This window comes from Drosophila guanche, unplaced genomic scaffold, assembly GCF_900245975.1.
Source record: "Drosophila guanche unplaced genomic scaffold, DGUA_6, whole genome shotgun sequence".
NCBI classification, from domain to species: domain Eukaryota; kingdom Metazoa; phylum Arthropoda; class Insecta; order Diptera; family Drosophilidae; genus Drosophila; species Drosophila guanche.
In genome coordinates this window covers 16847517-16866566 of record NW_022995743.1, presented here as the reverse complement: position 1 = coordinate 16866566, position 19050 = coordinate 16847517, and the positions used below count along the sequence as shown (strand labels likewise).

At 43.4% G+C, this 19050-nt stretch overlaps 1 protein-coding gene across 9 annotated transcripts in view; it reads right to left on the bottom strand.

Moving 5' to 3' along the window:
• Positions 1-19050, bottom strand: part of LOC117578643 (matrix metalloproteinase-14) — a 57777-nt gene that overhangs the window by 24847 nt on the left and 13880 nt on the right. For 7 of the 9 annotated variants that reach the window (XR_004573388.1, XR_004573389.1, XM_034264258.1 and 4 more), the window contains 3 exons: positions 6329-6972; positions 6118-6275; positions 5416-6046 (listed from right to left, as the gene is read on the bottom strand). Coding sequence is in view for 7 of the 9 variants with exons in the window: in XM_034264258.1 (XP_034120149.1) it covers positions 5416-6046; positions 6118-6275; positions 6329-6972 (1433 nt within the window). In the remaining 2 variants the exon portion in view is untranslated. The remainder of the gene's footprint in view (positions 1-5415; positions 6047-6117; positions 6276-6328; positions 6973-19050) is intronic. The other 2 variants (XM_034264255.1, XM_034264254.1) reach the window with 2 other exon arrangements.

The window sequence follows — 19050 nt, the reverse complement described above, 5'->3', positions numbered from 1 at the left end:
ACATACACATGTATGGGGCACCATAGCACTTCAATGGCGAATCCGTGAGAGATTTTTGCACTTGCCATTTGCAAGAATTTACTACGACTCGGCGCCACTAAGCAGGAGCTGCCGATTGCAGGCACTTTGCTCGATTTTCCGTTGGGGAAATCAAGTTTTGACGACTGTCCCTCGCTTTAGTAGTTCCAGCTGACGATTATTTTGGCCATAATTTTTTCCAACACTAAGGCCGCAGTGTTTTATTGAAATCTTGGCTGGCTCTTCTCCTTTGCCATCATCATTTCTACATAAATGTAGCCTTAAAGTGGGTTTTTTCTTAGTTTTCTGATAGCTTGCCGTGGAGAGAAGGAAGAATTTTGTGTGGTCTTTCCTCTCCTTTCTTTAGCCTTACTCGAGGACTTCGAAGTTCTCCTTGTCGACCGTCGCCCAGCTCCAGCTCTTAAATCCTCAGCCGATCCCAGAAGGAAGTCAAAAGCTTGTTCTCGTATATATATATTTGTTTTTTTTTGTATGTAGTTTTTTTTTTGCTTTTCGGCTTGAACAATAATTATTATTTTTGTAATCATTTATTATTCATCGTCATAATCATAATAATTTTTCTATACAAATACATTCAATAACAACAATTTTTTTTATTATATTCCTTTTGTTTTTCTGCTTTTGTTTTACTTTTACGTCATTGTTTAATTATTTTACAATTACCATAATTATGCCAGTTTTAATTATTATTATTAAATAGTATTACTATTTCTCCGTCTCTCGTTAGTCAGAATTTATTTTCATTACTTTAGATAGTTTGGCTGGGGGAATTTTCCTTTGTTTTTCGTATTTAGATTTTAGCTTAAGGACTATGAAAATTTCGTTTTGCCATGTTCTATTTTTAGGGATCTTTGTCGTTTTTTTGTTGTTGTTTGTTTTGTGTTTCCTATTTTCTTTATTTCCCATTTCTTTTTAACAACAAGTACAGAAGATTTCAGTTTATTTTTGTTAAAGTTCTTAGCTGTCTCATGTGGGATGTTAGATGTTAGATTTTGTATTTATTTTTATCAGTTTCTTCTAGGGTAGTGTCATTGGGGAGGGGCTTGTCGGAAAACTCTATGGTTCGAGTATTCGTTTTCAATGGAAATTGTCATCTTTTTTTCTTGTTTGTTGGCTAGCAGCTTGGCTTTCTTTGTTTTAATTGTTTTTTGGTTTCATTTAATTAAATTAAATTTGTCTTGACTTGACGCTATGAATTTTCATGTAATATTACGCTTCCTCCTCGACTTCTTGACTTCGCGACCATTCGACCATTCGACCATTCGACCATTCGACTTCTCGGCTTCGAATTTGTTTTCGGCTTTCGCTGTTTTCTTTCTTGTGATATCAAATACAAATTCATTTAATATTTTTCGTTCCTCTTTGCCATGGCAAACAATTATGTAATTTCGTTCTGACCTAAAAAGAATTTTGGTTTTAGTTTTTAAAATTCTCTTTTCTTCATTTTTATTTATTTATTTTTTTTACATATTTTAAATAGTTTTTTTGTGGTTTTTTTTTGTAGAAAATATTTGCTACCGTTTTTGTTTGCTTCATTTATTGGTATCATTAATTTTGGTTTTTGTTTTGTTTTGTTTGTTGTGGCAGCTGCTAAACAATTACAAAAATTATTGTATAATTCGTGCTAACTTTTTAGTGATTCGGATGGGGCTTGGAATTCGTTATTGTGTGAGTATGTAAGGTGTGTGTGTGAGATGGTACTTTCTGCTTCCTGTTCTCGGCCGCGCTGCGGTAAAGTAATGTTCGTGAAACGATCTCAAATAATCGTCACCTGATCCGGAGGCCACGGCTACAGCTATGAGTTACCCACCGCTACGCACACAATTCAACTAGTTTTTTGTCTCCTTCTCCGTCCAACGCGTACAATTTGCTTAATACATTCATACTCTAAGGGACACCTGGAATGGTGGAATGGGGGAATTGGAAATGGGAATCTGGAATCGGGATGGGAATCACGATCGGATAGCCAGCCCGCCTCCGCCTCCGCCTTCGTCCACCGACCTTCTGTTCCGTCGCTACGTTCTGTTCACGTCCATTTATTGTTTACATTTAAATAAATTAACATTTAATTTATTATTATTTAGGCATCTATTCATGTTAACTATTTTATATATATCAAAAAGTTTTACAAAAGTACACAATAATTCATAACAATTTGCATTTCAATATGCGCGCAATTTGTGCCAGCGGCTCTCCCTCTCCCTCTCCCTACCTCTCCCCACCTCACTGTTTCTCTTACTCTCTCTTGCCATCGTGCCCCCCGATAACGGCAGTTGGCCACTCCTCTTGTCGTCCCGCACCTCTTGGAAATGGTTTTGCATTCGCCATCAATGTACAGTTATCTCGCTGACGACGAAACGAGCAACGAAAAAGCAAACGTTTGGCTATGTAAATTCATAGATTTCATTCGTTTTGAGTTACGGAAAGAGTTTCCACACAAACGGGACCAACATTATAATAAAGGGAAAATTTGTTTTGGCGAACGGAACTTGCAAACGTGTAAAAGAAAATTCATGTGGGACAGAAACTCTCATGGAAATGTACCCCGGGTTGCCAGGGCCTTGAGGCGAATTGTTCATAGTTTGTGTCTTTTCTATTTACAAATATTCATTGATATGGGGGTAGGGAGAAGGGGAAATCAAAGAAATGAAAGGGCATGAGAGGTCTTTAATGAATGCAACTACTTTTTGCTTTTCGCTTGTATGTAATATCCTTTACGTTTCTACAACAACAGATAACACAATCCATACCATTTCCTATTACATATTCTATCTCTTCCTAAAGTAATGCGTCAGTGTTGAAAGATTGAAAGGAAAGGAAAGGAAAATCGAAAGAGAAATTCAAGAGCTGAAAGTTGGGGAAGATTGAAAAAGAAGAAAACATCATAATGAAGTTTCGGTTTCGTTTCTCTGCCACTGCCTGCAGTGGACTAAAAGTAAAACCGTTCGTTTACAGATTTCGGAAAGAAGGTACCCAAAAAACATGGGAAATGTCAAAAGCCTTCAGAGATGATGCAAATGCGGTGAGTGGGAAACTAACTAAACTAAATATATTGTTTAAGAGTGCTTAAGGTATATGTTTTTGTGTGTTTGTGTAAGTTTTCCTTTTTGTTTTTATTTTTTGGCGAGTGTGCTCTATCAGAGGGACTTTCTCATACTGTTTCGTACTTAGTTCCATAGTTAATTAGTTAATACCAAATACGACTATTTATTTGAATATTTCTTAGTGGTTTAAGTTTGGTTTTGGTTTTTTTCGTTCTTTCCTTTCTTTTGTTTTATTTGTTTTGTTTTTCCTATAGTTATTCCATTTCTGCTGCAAGTTATGTACGATAAATTGATAAATATAAATATATATACCTCGCAAATGTATTATATTATATGTATTCGCTACATAGAGTTCACTTTAATACAAAAATTATTATTATTATTATTCATATACTCGTAGTAGGTATGTGGTTTGCTGCTGCTGCTGTTTATGGAGCTTCTCTTCTTCGCATCCTGTTGATGTTTACGTTGCACATTTTCACTATGTATTCCTATCGTAAATACCCAGATCAATGTTTACATACACGCGTACATATGTATGTACATATATGTAATGTAAATGGGTCATGGCTCTACATGTGTATATGCTGTTAATGCCGCCTTGAATGAACCTTAAAGATAAGTTTTACTGTGCGCTTTACATACTCCTTATGTACTCCTGTTCTGTCCACCCCTTAGGTTTATTCTCTTGAGTTTTTCTCTCAGGGTTTATACAAATCTGTGAACCATACATCATTGCTTCCGTCGCTTTTAAAACTAAATAATGACAATTCTTAGACACATTTGCGGTTTGCGGTTTGCGGTTGTTATTATTATTATTTTTGTTTGTTTTCTTCGTCTCTCGTTAATTGGTTAATTAATTTGTTAATTAATCGCTCTCGCTCATCCCTCGACTATTGTTTTTCATATATGTATGTATATATGTTCTTTTTTATATTTCGTTAAACTAATTTTAAGTAAAGTTCACGGTTCGTTTTTTTTGTTTTGTTTTGTTTTTTTTTTTTTTTTTTGAAAGGTGGTTGATTTGATACTCGGCCTATACGTCAATTTGTTAATGAAATTGTATTCTCTTTTAGTTTATTTCTTAGCTGTCGTCGTGGGTTTTTTTTTTCGCTAATTAATCGTAGTTATATATGCCGTTTTCGAAAATTTCTTTGTTATTCTAGTTGTAAATTATTCCGTTTTTCCGTTTTCTTTATTTTCTTTATTTGTTTCATTTTTAGCTAACCTAAAATGTTCGTATTTCTTGTTCGCCAGTAATTAAATTAATAACTATATTTTTAGTTTTGTTTTTGGTTTCGTTTCGGTTCCGTTTGATGGACATACATACATCATTGTTTAGTTCCATGCTCCTGTTATATGTTCCTGTTTTTTTTTGCTTTTTAGCTTTTTTCTGTGTCTGTTTTCATTTATCTAAAAAAACCTATTCTTGTGGCAGTTGCTTTTTGTTTAATTAAATATTAATATTCTTTGTTCTAGTTGTAATAAAATATGCTATTTTGGTTTTGGTTTTTGTTTTTGTTTTTGTTTTCTTTTGTTTTCTTCAATGGAGATTTATAATTCATGTTTTGGCTTTTATTTTCACTTGAAAGAGGACCATAAATATTTATGTGGTTTTCCATTGGTTGCTTTGCTTTCATTTCATTTCATGTCTCATTTAATTCGCTTCCCCCCTTCATTTTTTTAATCGTTTTTGCTCTCTCTCAACTTCTATTATATGTATATGGTTTCGGGGTTTAACTATCATCAGATATTCCTATGCAGAGAGAGAGAGAGAGAGACGGGAATAAGAGAGTACGAGTACACGTACACGCACACGCACACGCACACGGACAGTCCGCTGACGTTTTGCAGGCACTATAAGGCGCCGCTGCCCACAATCCGCCGCCACTCCCCCAGACACCATCTTCGCCACCAATCGTTGATGTTGTAGTTGTAATAGTAGAAATAGCGATAGTTAATAGTCCTAGTGCTGCCCTCCCGCGTTTGCCACATCCCCCAACTCCAGCTCCAACCCCACCCGATCCTCAGCCTGGGCCTGACCCTGACCCTGACCCTCACTCGTAATCTCAACGGATCCAAGTCTCTGCAGTGGGACTCGCATTTAAATTTACTTCGGCTACTAAAGTACCGCACCTTGCTGCACATTTGCCTATGGATATTCTGTGGCCTCACCGACCACGCCCACATCCAGGCGGACTCGGCCCCTGCCTCAGCTTCGGCTCCTGCCTGAGGCGCCTTTTCCGTGCATTTTCCATCGATGCTTTGCTGGCTGCGGCTCCTGCTATTCCTGCTGCCTCTGCTGTCACTTCCGGCGGCGTTGCTCCTGCTCCTGATTAGCTCCTGTTCGTGGCAGCTGGCCTCGCAGTTGACGCACGGGCGACCACGGCCACGCTGCCCACAGCCGCCAATCCAGCTGCAGCTCCAGCGCTGGCGTGCGGCCCCACAGCTGCTGAGCAGCCCCAGCAGAGCGCTCAGCCAGACGAGCAGCTGTGTGGGCGGCGCCGCGGCCTCGGTGCCCGAGGCATAGTACGGAAAGGTGCAGCGAGTGGTGACGGCGGGCACGGGCGCACAGTTGCCGGAAAGCGGCGCCTTGGGCATCTCTCCGTCCTCGTCGTAGTAGTAGATGCTGTCGAGGCGCGCATAGTACGGCAGGCGATCCATCAGCGACTCCATGGCATCCTGTTCGCTGTCACGCTCCTTGGTCACGTTCCTCAGGGCCAGAGCCACGCTCTTGGCCCGTGCATGCTCGCCGGCGGGAGAGCTCAACGTGAGCGTTATATTGTGGACACGGCGGGTGGAATTTGCTGCCACATCGTTCGGGCTTGCCCTCGGCGGCGGTGCAAACTCCTGGCACACGGTGCAGACTCCACTCGCGGGTCCATTGCAGTAGCTGTAGCAGCAGTCATTGGGGCCATAGCTGGACTTCTTCAGCTGCTCCCCAGTTTCGGGTATATTTTGATCTACAGCGCAGGGGAAACAGAATTTAGTTGAGAGAGTGCTCCATGGATAGTAGTTATTTGAAGTGTCTTACCTAGGCAGAGAAATGTCGGCTCGCCGGCATATTGGGTGGGCAGCGCGGGTGCGCGATCGGCGGGCAGCAGATAGGGGCACTTTTGTTCCACAGTTTGGCAGACACTCAGGCAGGGCCGAATGCGTCGTCGCTTGCGAAACTCTGCCTTGCGTGTTGATCTGCAAACAAACAATTATACAAAATGGAATACATCTCCAGTGTGTGGACTTACCTCTTTTGAAGTTTTGATATCACTGGATCCAAGGCTCTGGGATCCGCATTATTGGCAGTCGATATGAAATTATTGGATTGTGTTTCAGCCTCAGCCATGGCCCCAACTGGCCCCTCGCCACCATCGTTCACTCCCGCCACCTGGCTCTGGTGGGGACTAGACATGCCAACGACATCATAGAATGTCTGAGCCAGACTTCTGCCAATCGCTTCCTCCACATTGCGGTCATTGTCCCCTTTCCCATTCCCATTCCGATTCCCATTCCCATTCCGATTCCCATTCGTGTTCCCGTTCCCGTTCTCATTGTTCCGATTCGCTTGCGAGCTCTTGTCAGGCTTCTGATTAATCTGACGCTCGTTCATGTTATTGCCGTTATTTGATTTATTGTTATTGCTGATTAATTTCAGAGATTTATTCTTGATTGCAGCTACAGCAGCAGCACTTCCACCAGCTTCCACGGCTACAGCTTCTCCTCCCTCAGTCCACGTTGCACTCCACGCGGAACGTTTGTTTTTGCCCGGGATTTTCGCATTGCTGCTGCTGCTGCTGCTGCTGCTGCTCTGCTCACTCCCGTCTGGAGCAACGTCCTTGGGCTCGGCAAAATATGGCACTAGTGTGCTGCACACCCAGCGACGATATGCTTCCTGTAAAAAAACAAAAGAAATCAAATTTGAAATGTACATTAGTAAATGAAAAATAATTTAAACTTGTTCAAGTATTGTTGCTAAAGACAGCTAAAGATCTTATTTAATAACCATTATTGTTTATTGATTTAACACTTCGGGATCGGAAGTTTCAGAGAGTCTCATCCTCAGCAGACAAATGTTTTGCATACTTTCTGCATACCTTTGCCCATAACAATTAATTTCCGAAATTCCCCTTGAAGCCACAACCCACTCCCATCCCAAGTATTCGGTTTAGATCTGTCTAACCCTTTAGCTGTCAATTTTTTTTGCCAGGTTGCTCTCAGTTGGATGAAATATTTATGCTTCCACTTTGCCCACGAGTCTGTCTGCCGGTGTTCGTTGTTAGCTGTGTCGAAGTTGGCGTTGTATTTGTAGTACTTTTTGTTGTGATTTTCCATTTTGACAAAAACTATTTTTGCAGCAGTTTGCTTTTTGTTTTTTTTTGGGAATTTGCCTCCTTCATACGCACCTAATATCCGGCAGGCACACCATAAATGTTGGTCAAAGCCAAATAACAAACAAACAACTCTCTCCTGCTAGCCCTGTGAGATGTTTTTTGCTTTTGGCTAAAATTTGAGCGATGTTTGCAACATTTCTGTGGCAACTAGAAATTACATTTGGCCCCCCAAAACAACGCCAGACCAGACCCAGACCCAATTGATGTTTGCATTCGCTTAGGGAAGATTGTACAAATGTAAAGGCATATATGTATATGTATTTATGTAGTTGTTAGCTCTGAAAAATATTGACCAGCTGAGCAGCCAATCGCAGAGAGAGAAATGGCAGAGCAGAGCAATGCAGCAGCTGCTCGATGTATGCATTTATCCAGGCCCTGGATTGCCTCAAGTTAAAGTGCAGCAAAGTGTATTGATTGCCTAAATCAATTATGGCAATTGTATGTGTAGATGCGGTGTGTGTGCGTGTGTGGCAGGTGCCACACAAAAGCAGAGCAAAGCACAGCACATGGCAAAGGCCAAATGCAAACACAACACTAATTGAATTAACCTCCCGACACCCACCCATTGCAGCCACTGCACGCCCCGGCACGCCCTGTCTGTCTTTTGGGCTTAATAATGCTCCAGTGTGGTTATGCCCGTGATAAGCGCAAAGTCCTGCACCGCATTCATAAATTACGTATACGCAGCGCGGCCCCTGCGGGCAACTGCACCCTGGCTGCAGCAATCCCCACCACCTTTACCACCTGCAATGGCCATGTTAATTACATATTTGTGTGTGTTTTTGTGCCTCTGGGCCTTGTAGGCGTTGCTAGTTATGGCCAGCACCCCCAACCAATGACGTAGCGAAAATGGCAAAGCGGTAGTCAAAGTTTTTCACACAGGTTTGCCAGAACCATGGCAGAAGTATCAGCAACACATTTCATTTAGTGCCAGACTCTTTGTGCAGCAAACAGCTCAACTTTGGGTGCCATTGAACTGATCGAAATTATTCCAATGTGCGATGTAGTCATCTGGATGTATCTACTGCTCATCGGAATGTACCTACCGGTCTATATGTATGTATTTATGTATTTATGTATGCATGTATGTATGTATGTATGTATGGCTATGTGGCAGCGCCTTGACATTTGTCAGTAGTTCATCAGAGAACTATACTCATTTTGTTTTGGCCATGAAAGACAACGACCCCATAAACTCAGTGAGTGACTGACATTAAACCACAAACACACAAATGCACAAAGCCACATACACAGACAGCAGTCCATGCACGTGTATGTATGCATAAATATCAACATGAAGCACCACGTAGATACATACGTATATAAGGACAGCTACTATACATATGTCTTCAAGCTGCTTGGGAAGTCTTTAATGTAGGCGTCTGCATCGTAATCATTTGACATCTTCCCCGCAAAACCTCATGTAGTTAACGTGCAAAATTATTATTTAATTACAAAAAGTAAGCGCTGAATGTGCCTCTCCCTCTGGTATGATGAGCTAACCTGCTTGGAGCCAGAGTTCCACACTGGGCCATAAAAGTGAACCCAATTAGAGGGCGCAGCAGCAGCAGCAGCAGCAGCAGCAGCAGCAGCAGCAGCAGGATTTGCTGTCGCAGTTGTTGCACATTGATTGGAGCCGAGCCATACAGTCACCATCTATGGCACAATCTGCAAAAAACGAAACCCACCACAACAAAAAGAGGTGAGTGAGTCAATCCCCGACCATGGGAAGACCAAGGGGCAGAAGGTGCTTGGTGTGTGTGGCAAGTGGATTTAAAATCATTCCCAAGAGCTCCTCTGGCCACACGGCCAAAATCCAGTTAAGTCTTCAGCCTTCATTTAAATGCGGGGTGCAAAAGTCATTCCACACCCACGAGAACCCCATGACACCATCGGCCAGAGCAACCAGCAACAGCATGCAGCCTGCAGCCTGCAGCATCGTCCGGGTCCGGGGCTGTGGCACTCACATGTACTCGGCTGTCGGCATGTGGATCAGGCTGAGTTATGCCTGTTCATCGATGTGGAACCTCCCTCGTGCTTCATCCCTCATGTGTCAGCCCGTCATTTGTGGCTTTGGCCAACCGGCCTGTGTGTGTCTCGCGAAATTGGGAAACTCAATATGTGATAATGATGGGAGACAGCCCAATGCCCGGTCAAAAATGGTTTAATTGGAATACGTGCACAATGGCAGATCCAATTCCAATTCAAATTCAAATTCGAATTCCCGAGAGATTTGCAGCCCGAGCTCATCAAATATTTGCCATTTGTACAGCCCCTACAACCATATCAATAAGAATAATGTTGATGGCAGCCCAAAAGCAATGTTCCTCCAATGTCCCATCGTTCGTCACTCGTAAACATTAATAGCTAACCCAAGGGTTAAGGTCATGCAGGGGCAAAGGGTCATGTCACACTCGACGCGGACAAAGAAAAGACCACCGAAGACCGCACTGCCACTGACCATCATCCGTCAGTCAATGACCGTTTCATATGGCAAATAATTGAAATTTTGTTTTGCTTTAGAAAGAAAGAAAGAAAGAAAAATATCTTTTATATTTGCCAAACGTAGCAGACATTGCGTGGGGGTTTGATTTACGAGTTTTGAAATGGCTGCCATGTCGGTTGGTTGTTGTTTCTATTGGCAGTGCCCCTGGGCATTGGTCTCGTCGTCGGGTTTTACTATCATAATTTCATAAGCCGTTGAACCATACAAATGACACAAACACGAGCAATAAAAAAAGTAATAGTCATAAATATGTGTATGGAAGTGAACCATCCATCGAGCCCTCTAACCATCCTTCCGAACTGCACCACAGAAAATACAAAAAAAAACTAAAAAATTGATCACTGATCGTGCCACAATTTATGCCCATTTAGCATTCACTTTGTCCTTTGCATGCTTTGCTTCTTGGCTAATTAGTATCGAGAAAATGTTTCGTTTTCTGAGTGGCGAAAGTGAAAGTGCCATCGGTGTAATGACCAGCCAAATGCGAACAACTTTGTTTGCCCTATCGATTGCCTCCACTCCACCTACCCCCCTGCTTGCTTAGAGTAGCCAATTCACAATTCGATTGGCTCTGTGGAGTGTATCAAAGTTGATGCTTCTGCATTGGCCTTCAAATTCATTCGCAAACTGACTGGAGCATAAATATTTTATGACTTTCTAAGCGCACTCGCCTCGCTGCTATGTAGTTTCAGGACACACACAAAAAAAACCAATTCAGCAGAAATTTAATACACTTTCATTTTGGTACGGTTTGGGTCTGCGTTTGGGTCTGCTTTTGGGTCCTTGTTGTGGTCCTTGGCCAGTGTGTTATGGGAACGTGACTGAATTTGGCAAAAGATTTGCGCAGCACACCCGAAATGCAATGTAATTGATATGGCCACACACATACACAGGCGCACTCTGCACACTCTACACACATGTTAGCAGAAAATCTACAGATTGGTCAGCTTCCCACCTCCGCCCAGTCGTACCGCTCGTATGTATGCAAATAAGTTATGATTTGATTTGTACCATTGCAGCAAATTTATGAGTAGTAAGTAGAACCCCAGCCATTACGAATGCCTTGACTTGTTTTTTGTTTTTTTTTTTTTTTTTTTCATGCCTGCTTTTGTCCTCGTTTGGGTTCGTGGCTCGTGGCTCGTGGTTCGTCGTTCGTGTTCGGGCCTGGCTCTGTAGCTCATGTTGTTGCCAATTTGCATAATGGCCCACGAAACGTTGCCTGTGTGTGTGTGTGTGTGTGCCACAGATTTCAGTGTGTGCAAATTTAAAATACATTTATTAAAATTCACTCCATAAATAACAATCAACAATGATTTTTACAGCTGCCATTACATGTAAATGCGAAATACGAATCTCTGGCCACTGTTTCGCCCAAGTGAATACTTCAATTATGTACGCATAGATATGCAGGCACGTTGGGAATCTATTGGCAACAACTGATCAAACGATATAGCATAGCCACAAGAAATTGTATTTCTTTAACATTTTAAATGTTTTTAATGCGATTATGCGATTTTCTGTGTTGAATTTGTAGTCTCAAGAGATATTCTCGTGGCTTGCTTTGCTCACAAATTGGCAGATAGAAACAATTCGCTGTGAACATTTGTGCAAAAAGCGCTGTGGCTTCATCTCTTAAGGTCGGCATAAATTATAGCCCACGAGTGCGCGGGTGGTACAGCAGTCCACGTACGCCAGTGGCAGGCTATCCGGTTGCCCTTTTGCGGCGGGGAGGAAAAACACTGCAGGCCAAAGTATCCATTTGATCACATACAATTACAACAGTTCAGCTACATCAAAGACGACTGTGTGTGTGTGTGTGTGTGTGCGGGTATGTGTGTGTACCGCGCTGTCCGTGTGTTTATTTTGTTAACCAGCACAAAAGTGCCTCGGCCGCAGTCGCACTCCCAGTCGCACTCGCTGTTCCAGTTGCAGTTGCAACGCACTTGACCAACTGTGGCACGTGTTGTCGCATTGGCAATAAGCACAGCAGGCACTGCCTCAGAATCCCACCAGCCACCCACACTCTCCCCTAGTTTTGCCCTTTCCAAGTCCTTTTCTGTGGGCGTCGCTTCAGTAATGCTTTTGCTTTTGGTCCAAGGATAAACTTTTATTTTCCAACCATTTTCCGAGTGTCTGTGTGGGTGATTGTGGGTTTTGTCGGTGTGTGTGTGTGTGTGCAGCATGCAACCAGCGAGCAAACCCTAGCACTGGTAGCAAGAGCCATTATGTATACTTCATCCATTCGCCCTGCCCCTACCCCTGCTCCGCCCTGCCCGGCATATCTTATGGCCGCCACTTTCCTTCTCGTTCCCCTTTTTCTGGTACTGTTTCTGTTTCTGTTTCTGTTTCTGTTTCTGCCTGGTTCATTGCTTCGTTTGTTTTGTTTGCCACACGGTCACGTGTTACCTTCAGCGCGACTCGATGTTGCAAGCAGAGTGCAGCACATAAAGCTGCGATACCTCAGCCAAACCCAGCGCCACACCCCACAGCACTCGTAGCTGCCACGACGTGCTCTGGGCCAACATGCACAAATTTAAAACCACAAAATCCCATAACAAAATGTCAAAAGCTTTTGGCGCTTTAACAGCGCAAAGAGAGGGAGCGAGAGGGAGCAGGGAGCAGGGAGTGGACTGCGAGTGGGTTGGGTAGCTGCCATAAACTATAGCCTGTCCGTGGATATAATCATAAACATTTGTGGCACATTTGTTTTGCTCCTGTCCGTATTCATTTCCTGCCACATCCCTTCATAATTGTCTGTTGTCAACTCTATAGCCTTTTCAACTATTTATCCGCCCACCTCCGACTCCTGTCTCTGGGATTAATTGGCCAACAAAATGCCGCTGTCAGAGCTGGCCCAAAAGCATTTATTTCCCATTGTGCAGGGGGTACACATTTTTAACCATCTTTTTTTTGCACACTATTTTGTACATCATTTTTTCCCACAGATTGTGGGTAAATATTTCAATTAAAATGTTTGCTTTGAGCCGGAGCCGGAGCCGGAGCCCGAGCCTGACTCTGCCGCTGCCTCTGCCTCTGGCTCTACGCTTTGTTTTTGTTATCCTTTTTTTTCTGCAACGCGAAAATGTCCAACTGACCAGCGTTCACGCTGAGGAGGACAGCAAAGGATGAGGTTGAGGAGTAAATTTGCATATTTAAGTGAAATTTACGTTGTGGCTGTTGTGGAATGTTTATGACGGATATGTTGGCTGACAAGTGTTGAAATTTATGTACACAGGCGCTGCACAAACATTAAGCAGAAACACACACACATGCAAACAAACAAACTCACACACAGACAGCTAGTCACACACTGAGCGATATTTAAGGTTCACTTGGAAGGAGCTTTGCGGCACTAGTTTTGAACATTTGTTCCTTCCATTTGCTTCTTCAACAGAACAACGTTTTTTGCTTGGTAAATAGAGAGCATATGTATTTACATATTTAAATGTATTCTACATATTTAAAAGTATTCTACATTTTCCAAAGATAATTCATCTTTTGGCTTGGATTTCGGTGGTCTCAAAAGTCTTTTCTTTTTTGTAGAAGTGCAAAAGCATTTTTATTTCACATTTTCTAATTAGCATTTTTGTACATTATTTGAGGGTCCCAGATTATAACTAATGATGTAATGATGTAAGTTTTGCCCTGCCATGGATACCAATCCTACAATTAGAGATTTAGCCTTTGCAGATTTTACCACTTGCAGATTTAGTCCCTCATTGGGCGCCAGTGGTCATTCAGCGAATGCTGGTAGATCCTGTTTCCCTGTAGTGAAGGCAACCCTTAGTTTAGTTTATTTTGCAGCTTCCGTCCGGTCGAGTCAAGTCAGTCAGGCCTTGACGTGGGGGCTGGGCAGAGCCTTCATGAGCACGAGGCAGAGGCGCAATCGCATCCGCCTGTTTGTCTGTGCACATCCCATCGTCGGCCATTGTGCCAACGTCTGCTGGTGCATCCCATTCCCCCCGCCCTCCTTCCGCCTCCCCCTTACTGATTTGACAATTCAAATACAATGCATGGAATGCCAGCGGCACAAACTCGTACGAGCAGCACAAGTAAATACAACAAATGCGGGACAAACTGTTCTCCGATGTGCGATGTGTCCTGGCAGTCAATTTCTGTGTGTGGGGCAGCCACGTCTGCAACATTTTCCTCTTTCCCAGAAGAATGCAGTCAGCCCATTCAATGGACCAAGAGACATTCAATTGCGGGCACTGGTATCCTTGCCATATTTCAGTTATGCAGCCTGTGCATTTCCCTGAAAGCCGCTTAAGTGACAGGACATGGACATGGGCATGTATGAATGGAAAGTTTAATTAAAAATAAGTCGCGCCATTTGCCATCGAACAATGTGCAATGCGAGGAACAGTTGCATAGCAACTTGCAACCCGATATGTGCAACATGTGAGCATTAAGTGCAAGTCAATTCACACATTCAAGTGTGAAGCAGTCAACCTTGGCCACAGTGTGTGGGGTGGGGCAGGGAAGCAATTGTCTCCTAGTCTTCTGTGAATATATTCGGCAACGGCTTTCATCCGTTTTTTTTTTTTTTGCCAGGGAGCAGTGACTGCATAGGCGGCGGCACGGTGCCAAAAACTAAATAATTTGCTCATTAAGCTCCGACTGTGGCTGAGTCATTGGCAGCTCATTAAATGCCCACTCGATGAGTGTGGCTGTGGCTAATAATTTGTTTGTGGCAATAATAGGACTAACCGAATCTAGTCAGTGTGGGAGTCAGCGGGCTGGGGGCAGAGGGGTGGCAGTGCTTGGAGTGTGGAGTTAATCTATGACGTCAGCCTGCCATGCAGCAGCAGATAATTCATTTTGCCTTTGCCTTTTGTCTCGTTTTGGGTTCGATTCTTACTTTTGCCACACCACACAAAGGAAAAGAGAGACACACAGAGACAAAGAGCAGGGTGAGAGAGAGAGCGAGAGAGACGAAGAGAGAGCTACGGAGCCAGAGCTTAAATTTAAATAAATGCTTTGAAGCACACTAAAAGCGATTTATCTTTGTCGATTGTGGATTACGAACATGCTAGCTAGCTAGCTAGCGGCTCTCTCTCTCTCCCCTCTACCCAACCCTCTATATACGTATATATCCCCCTTCCCGACACCACTCCAAATCCCTCAAATGAGGGGAAAAAAACATTTTTCATATTGTGTCAGCAGCGAGACGCTTCTTCTCTCTCTCTGTCTGTTTGGTCAAAGAATTGTCAGTCAAAGGAGGAGAAGGAGCCGCTGCTGTCTCCCCGCTACCCTTTTGCACTCTCTCTCTCTCTCTCTCTCTCTCTCTCTCTCAGTCTACTACTGTTGGTTCGACCGACTGTCTGTGCGTCTAGCTCATCAGGCTTCGTTTTATTGATTAATCGTTTGCTCCTGCTACTTACTTGGCCATCTGCTGCTGCTGCTGCTGCTGCTTCTTGTTCTTTCTGTTGGTCACATTAGCGCCTCGTCTACCACTTCTTGCTCTTGCTCCCCCTCTGCCTAGTGCTTGGAGTACTTCTCCTCTTCTTCTTGTACCAATTGGCCAATTTAGCGCTGCATTTCGCCATCCATTTTGTGGGCCTTAACAGGAACTTTCACAAAGCGCCCTCGCTGCGGATACGCAATTTTGATTGGTGGGGGAGAGCTGAAACTTTGAAGGGAGAACCCAAGCCAAGACCCCAAGCCAGACCCAGATGATGTCTGTGCCGGGAAAACGATTCAATTAGGAATCGATAGTTTCCTTTCCAAAACAAATAGATTGCAAATTTCATCATCTGTGCGTCGTTGTAATACTCTGGGATCTTACCAGCTCAACTATCGTGAATGAATCAAACTACATCTCAATATTCCCTAAAGCTTCGTTTCTTGGTTTATAAATTCAGCCTAGAATGCTCGCGACATGAACCACAATCCCCATCTATTTCTTTATTGTATGTATGTACGTGGGGAAGGGAAGGGGAGGCGGAGTCAACCCATCTTTAATCCTCCTTGAACCTAAGAAGATTCCATCAATCTGGAATCTGTCGCCAGATGCTTCCACCTTTCTGCGGATTATCTGAAGGATTCAGCCAGCCAGCACCCACACAAAAGTCGATAAATTATTAGATTGAAAATACAAAAGCAAAACCAAATGAGAAGCGACCGAAAAAAAAGGGAAAAGGGAAAAGGCAATGCAAAAAAAAAGGTGGAAACCAGCGCCAAAGTTGAGCTAACCAAAAAAAAAAAGGGGAAAAAAGAGGGCGAAACAAAAAAGATTATTGGAACACCGGAAAGTTTTGCTCGTCGCTTTTTTTTGCTGTGTGTTTTTTTCTGTTGTTTCTGGCTGTCGTTCTCGCACATGTGTCCAGCCGCAGAATGTGAATGGGTGGCAGGAAGAGAAGGAACAAGGACATGCAGAGTGCGGAAAGTGGAGCTAACAAAACGGCGCAGTGTGGTGTAATGTGGCACGGGTGTTGTCAGCTGTCGCCAGTCGGCAACAGCAGCGGCAGCAAAGCGTTTATGGCCCAAACACCTAAGCAAATATAAGCGAGCGGAGAGAGGAGAGAGGAGAGAGGAGAACGGTGAGTGTTGAAGTGTGTGTGCGTGTGTGTTGTGAGGGTGTTGTACATATACACACATAAGTGGGAATGCGTGTAAAGTCTGTGTAATCAATCATTTATGAAATTACGCTACTTCCGCTTTTGACAATTTTCTTTCAACGACAAACGCTCGCCACACACTCCCACTCACTCCCCCGATGACGTAAGGTTATGTGATGTGTGTGATGTGTGTGTGTGTGTGTGTGTGTATGTAAAATGCAAATTTACAGACACTAAAGCACTGAGTGGGTGTGTGGTTGTGTGGTTGTGGGTGAAGTAAATGAAACACACACGCCGTCAAAGCTGAAGACTGGCCGAGGCAGGCAGGGGAGAAGGAACACAAAAAAGCCTCCACATCAAATCGAAATCTTCGATGGGAATAGATTATGGCCCACAAATAAAGTGTGTTTCAACAGAAAGAAAAACGTACTAATACTGCGCTACATACAACAATATACAGGAGGAGGAGCAGAAGCAGAAGCAGCAGGAGGAGGTGTATAAACGAACAGGAACTGAAGTTTAAAGATTCACAAATTGATATTTAATGGGTGGTAGATAGGACAGTCACATTTATGCTGACTGTAACAACTAAGATTAACCCTATTTTCGAGTTTATTCAACTATTATTCACTGAGAATACAATCGTAGGGGGTTTTCTTTATTCTATAAATATTTTTGCTGCTTAATTTATGCGCTCCCTGGGGGTTACCTTCCATTTCTCACTTTCGCACTTCTAAGTCCTTCAACAGAATTGCATTGCAAATGACTCTGTTAAGCTTAAACAGAATCCACCCACAAGAAGCCAAATTCGGAAATGAATCACTCAGAGAAGCAGAGAACCCTTTTTGCCATTCAGTGTGGTGCAATGAAAATGATTGAAATTTACTTGAATATGTCTCAGATAATCGAAAGACCGCATTTATGGGACCATCAAAAGGGCCTTGGGTTGCTGGAGTGCTGGAGTGCTGGAGTGCCTTAATTCGGGGTGAGCCCCCACATAAAATGATTTTCCTGACCGCAAAGCAAACCGAATGTGGCCTTGAGGTAACGTACGGTTCGTGGACCATCCGGAATAGAAGGATTCCCTTTGCGGTTTGCCACAATGGCTTTCCTTTTTAGCGACTAATTAGACAAAGTTGTGGTTACATCAGTCAAAATCGTATAAATACGTAAATATCTACGGGCATTTATGTGCAGTCTTAAAGGCCCAAGGCTGATGAGAAGTCAACCTAATTAATTTAAATCAACTAAAACTTGATCGTCAACTGATTCGAGCCCTGATTCCCTGAGCATGGTCTGGTCTGTTTGCCATGTGCGAAAACGTGTTTCTGGCCGAAGGAGCAAGCTGGAATCTGTTTTGCGGCCCGAGGCTGCCACTTTTCAGAATCCTCTTGCTGAATGACCAGAGAAAAAGAGAGGGAGAGAGAGAGAGAGAGAGAAAGAGAGCTAGAGAGAGTGTGGACGGATGAGAGCAGCACGCGCAGTTGAAATATTTTGAAACAAATTGAGGCTGGAAAACAGAATTAAACTTTTCGGCACGTGAATTCGTTCCCCCAATTACAAACCCATCAAATAAATATCATTAAATTCGTTTTATGGTTTGCTCCCTTATTGAATAAAATGCTGTAATTGTTGCATAAGCAGGAGCAAGTGTTGTTGGATGTTTTTTTTTCTGGGTTGCAAATGAAAAGGAATCAGTACACACTTTCACGAAACTTATATAAACTGCGGAAAAGTTTTGCAGAATCTCCAAAAGCCTTCACTCGTGTCAATGCGAGAGAGCAGGCTGTGCTGACAGCTGACACTAAGATAAAGAGAGAGAGAGAGAGAGAGCCGCTCTTGCTGGAAAATCTGCTCCATCTGTGGCTCTCTTTCTCCCTCTTGCTCTCTCTGCTTTTAGCTGGGTTCCAATTGAGATTTCCAGGCAGAGAGAGAGAGAGCGCCGGATAAATATTTCGAACTGTTAAGACTGCTCTCTCTTTCGCTCTCTGCGTTTGCCCCCCGTCTGTACGATAGTTTAAAGCCCTACCCTTCGCTTTTGTTGTTGCTTTCGTGGCTGCACAGCGCATTAAATGTGTGCCACCAGGCGTATGCGTAATTTAAATTTAAATTTGTGTGTGTACATATGTCTGCTTCTCCCGACAGCTGCAACCCAACCAACCCAGCCACCCACAGTCCGTACAACTACCCATTGCCCACCCACTCTTCCACCCCCCACCGCCCCCCCCCCCCTCATCATGTGTATTTTTGGCCTGAAACGTTGTCGCTGCTGTTGCCGTCTGCTTAGCATTTGCCTCAAGTTTTGTTAATCAGCGCAATTCACATTTCTGTTTTTTTTCTGCGTCACCTCCTTTGCGTCCTGCTCTCTGAGATTTTGCAGTATTCAAAAGGTTTTTACTTTGCGTGCACAGTAGAGACCCTCATTAGCGTAGTCATTGTTTTTGGCCAGGCCAACACTCTCGCACCCGCAACCCGCAACCCGCAACCGGCAATCCTCTTTTTCGTACCGTTTT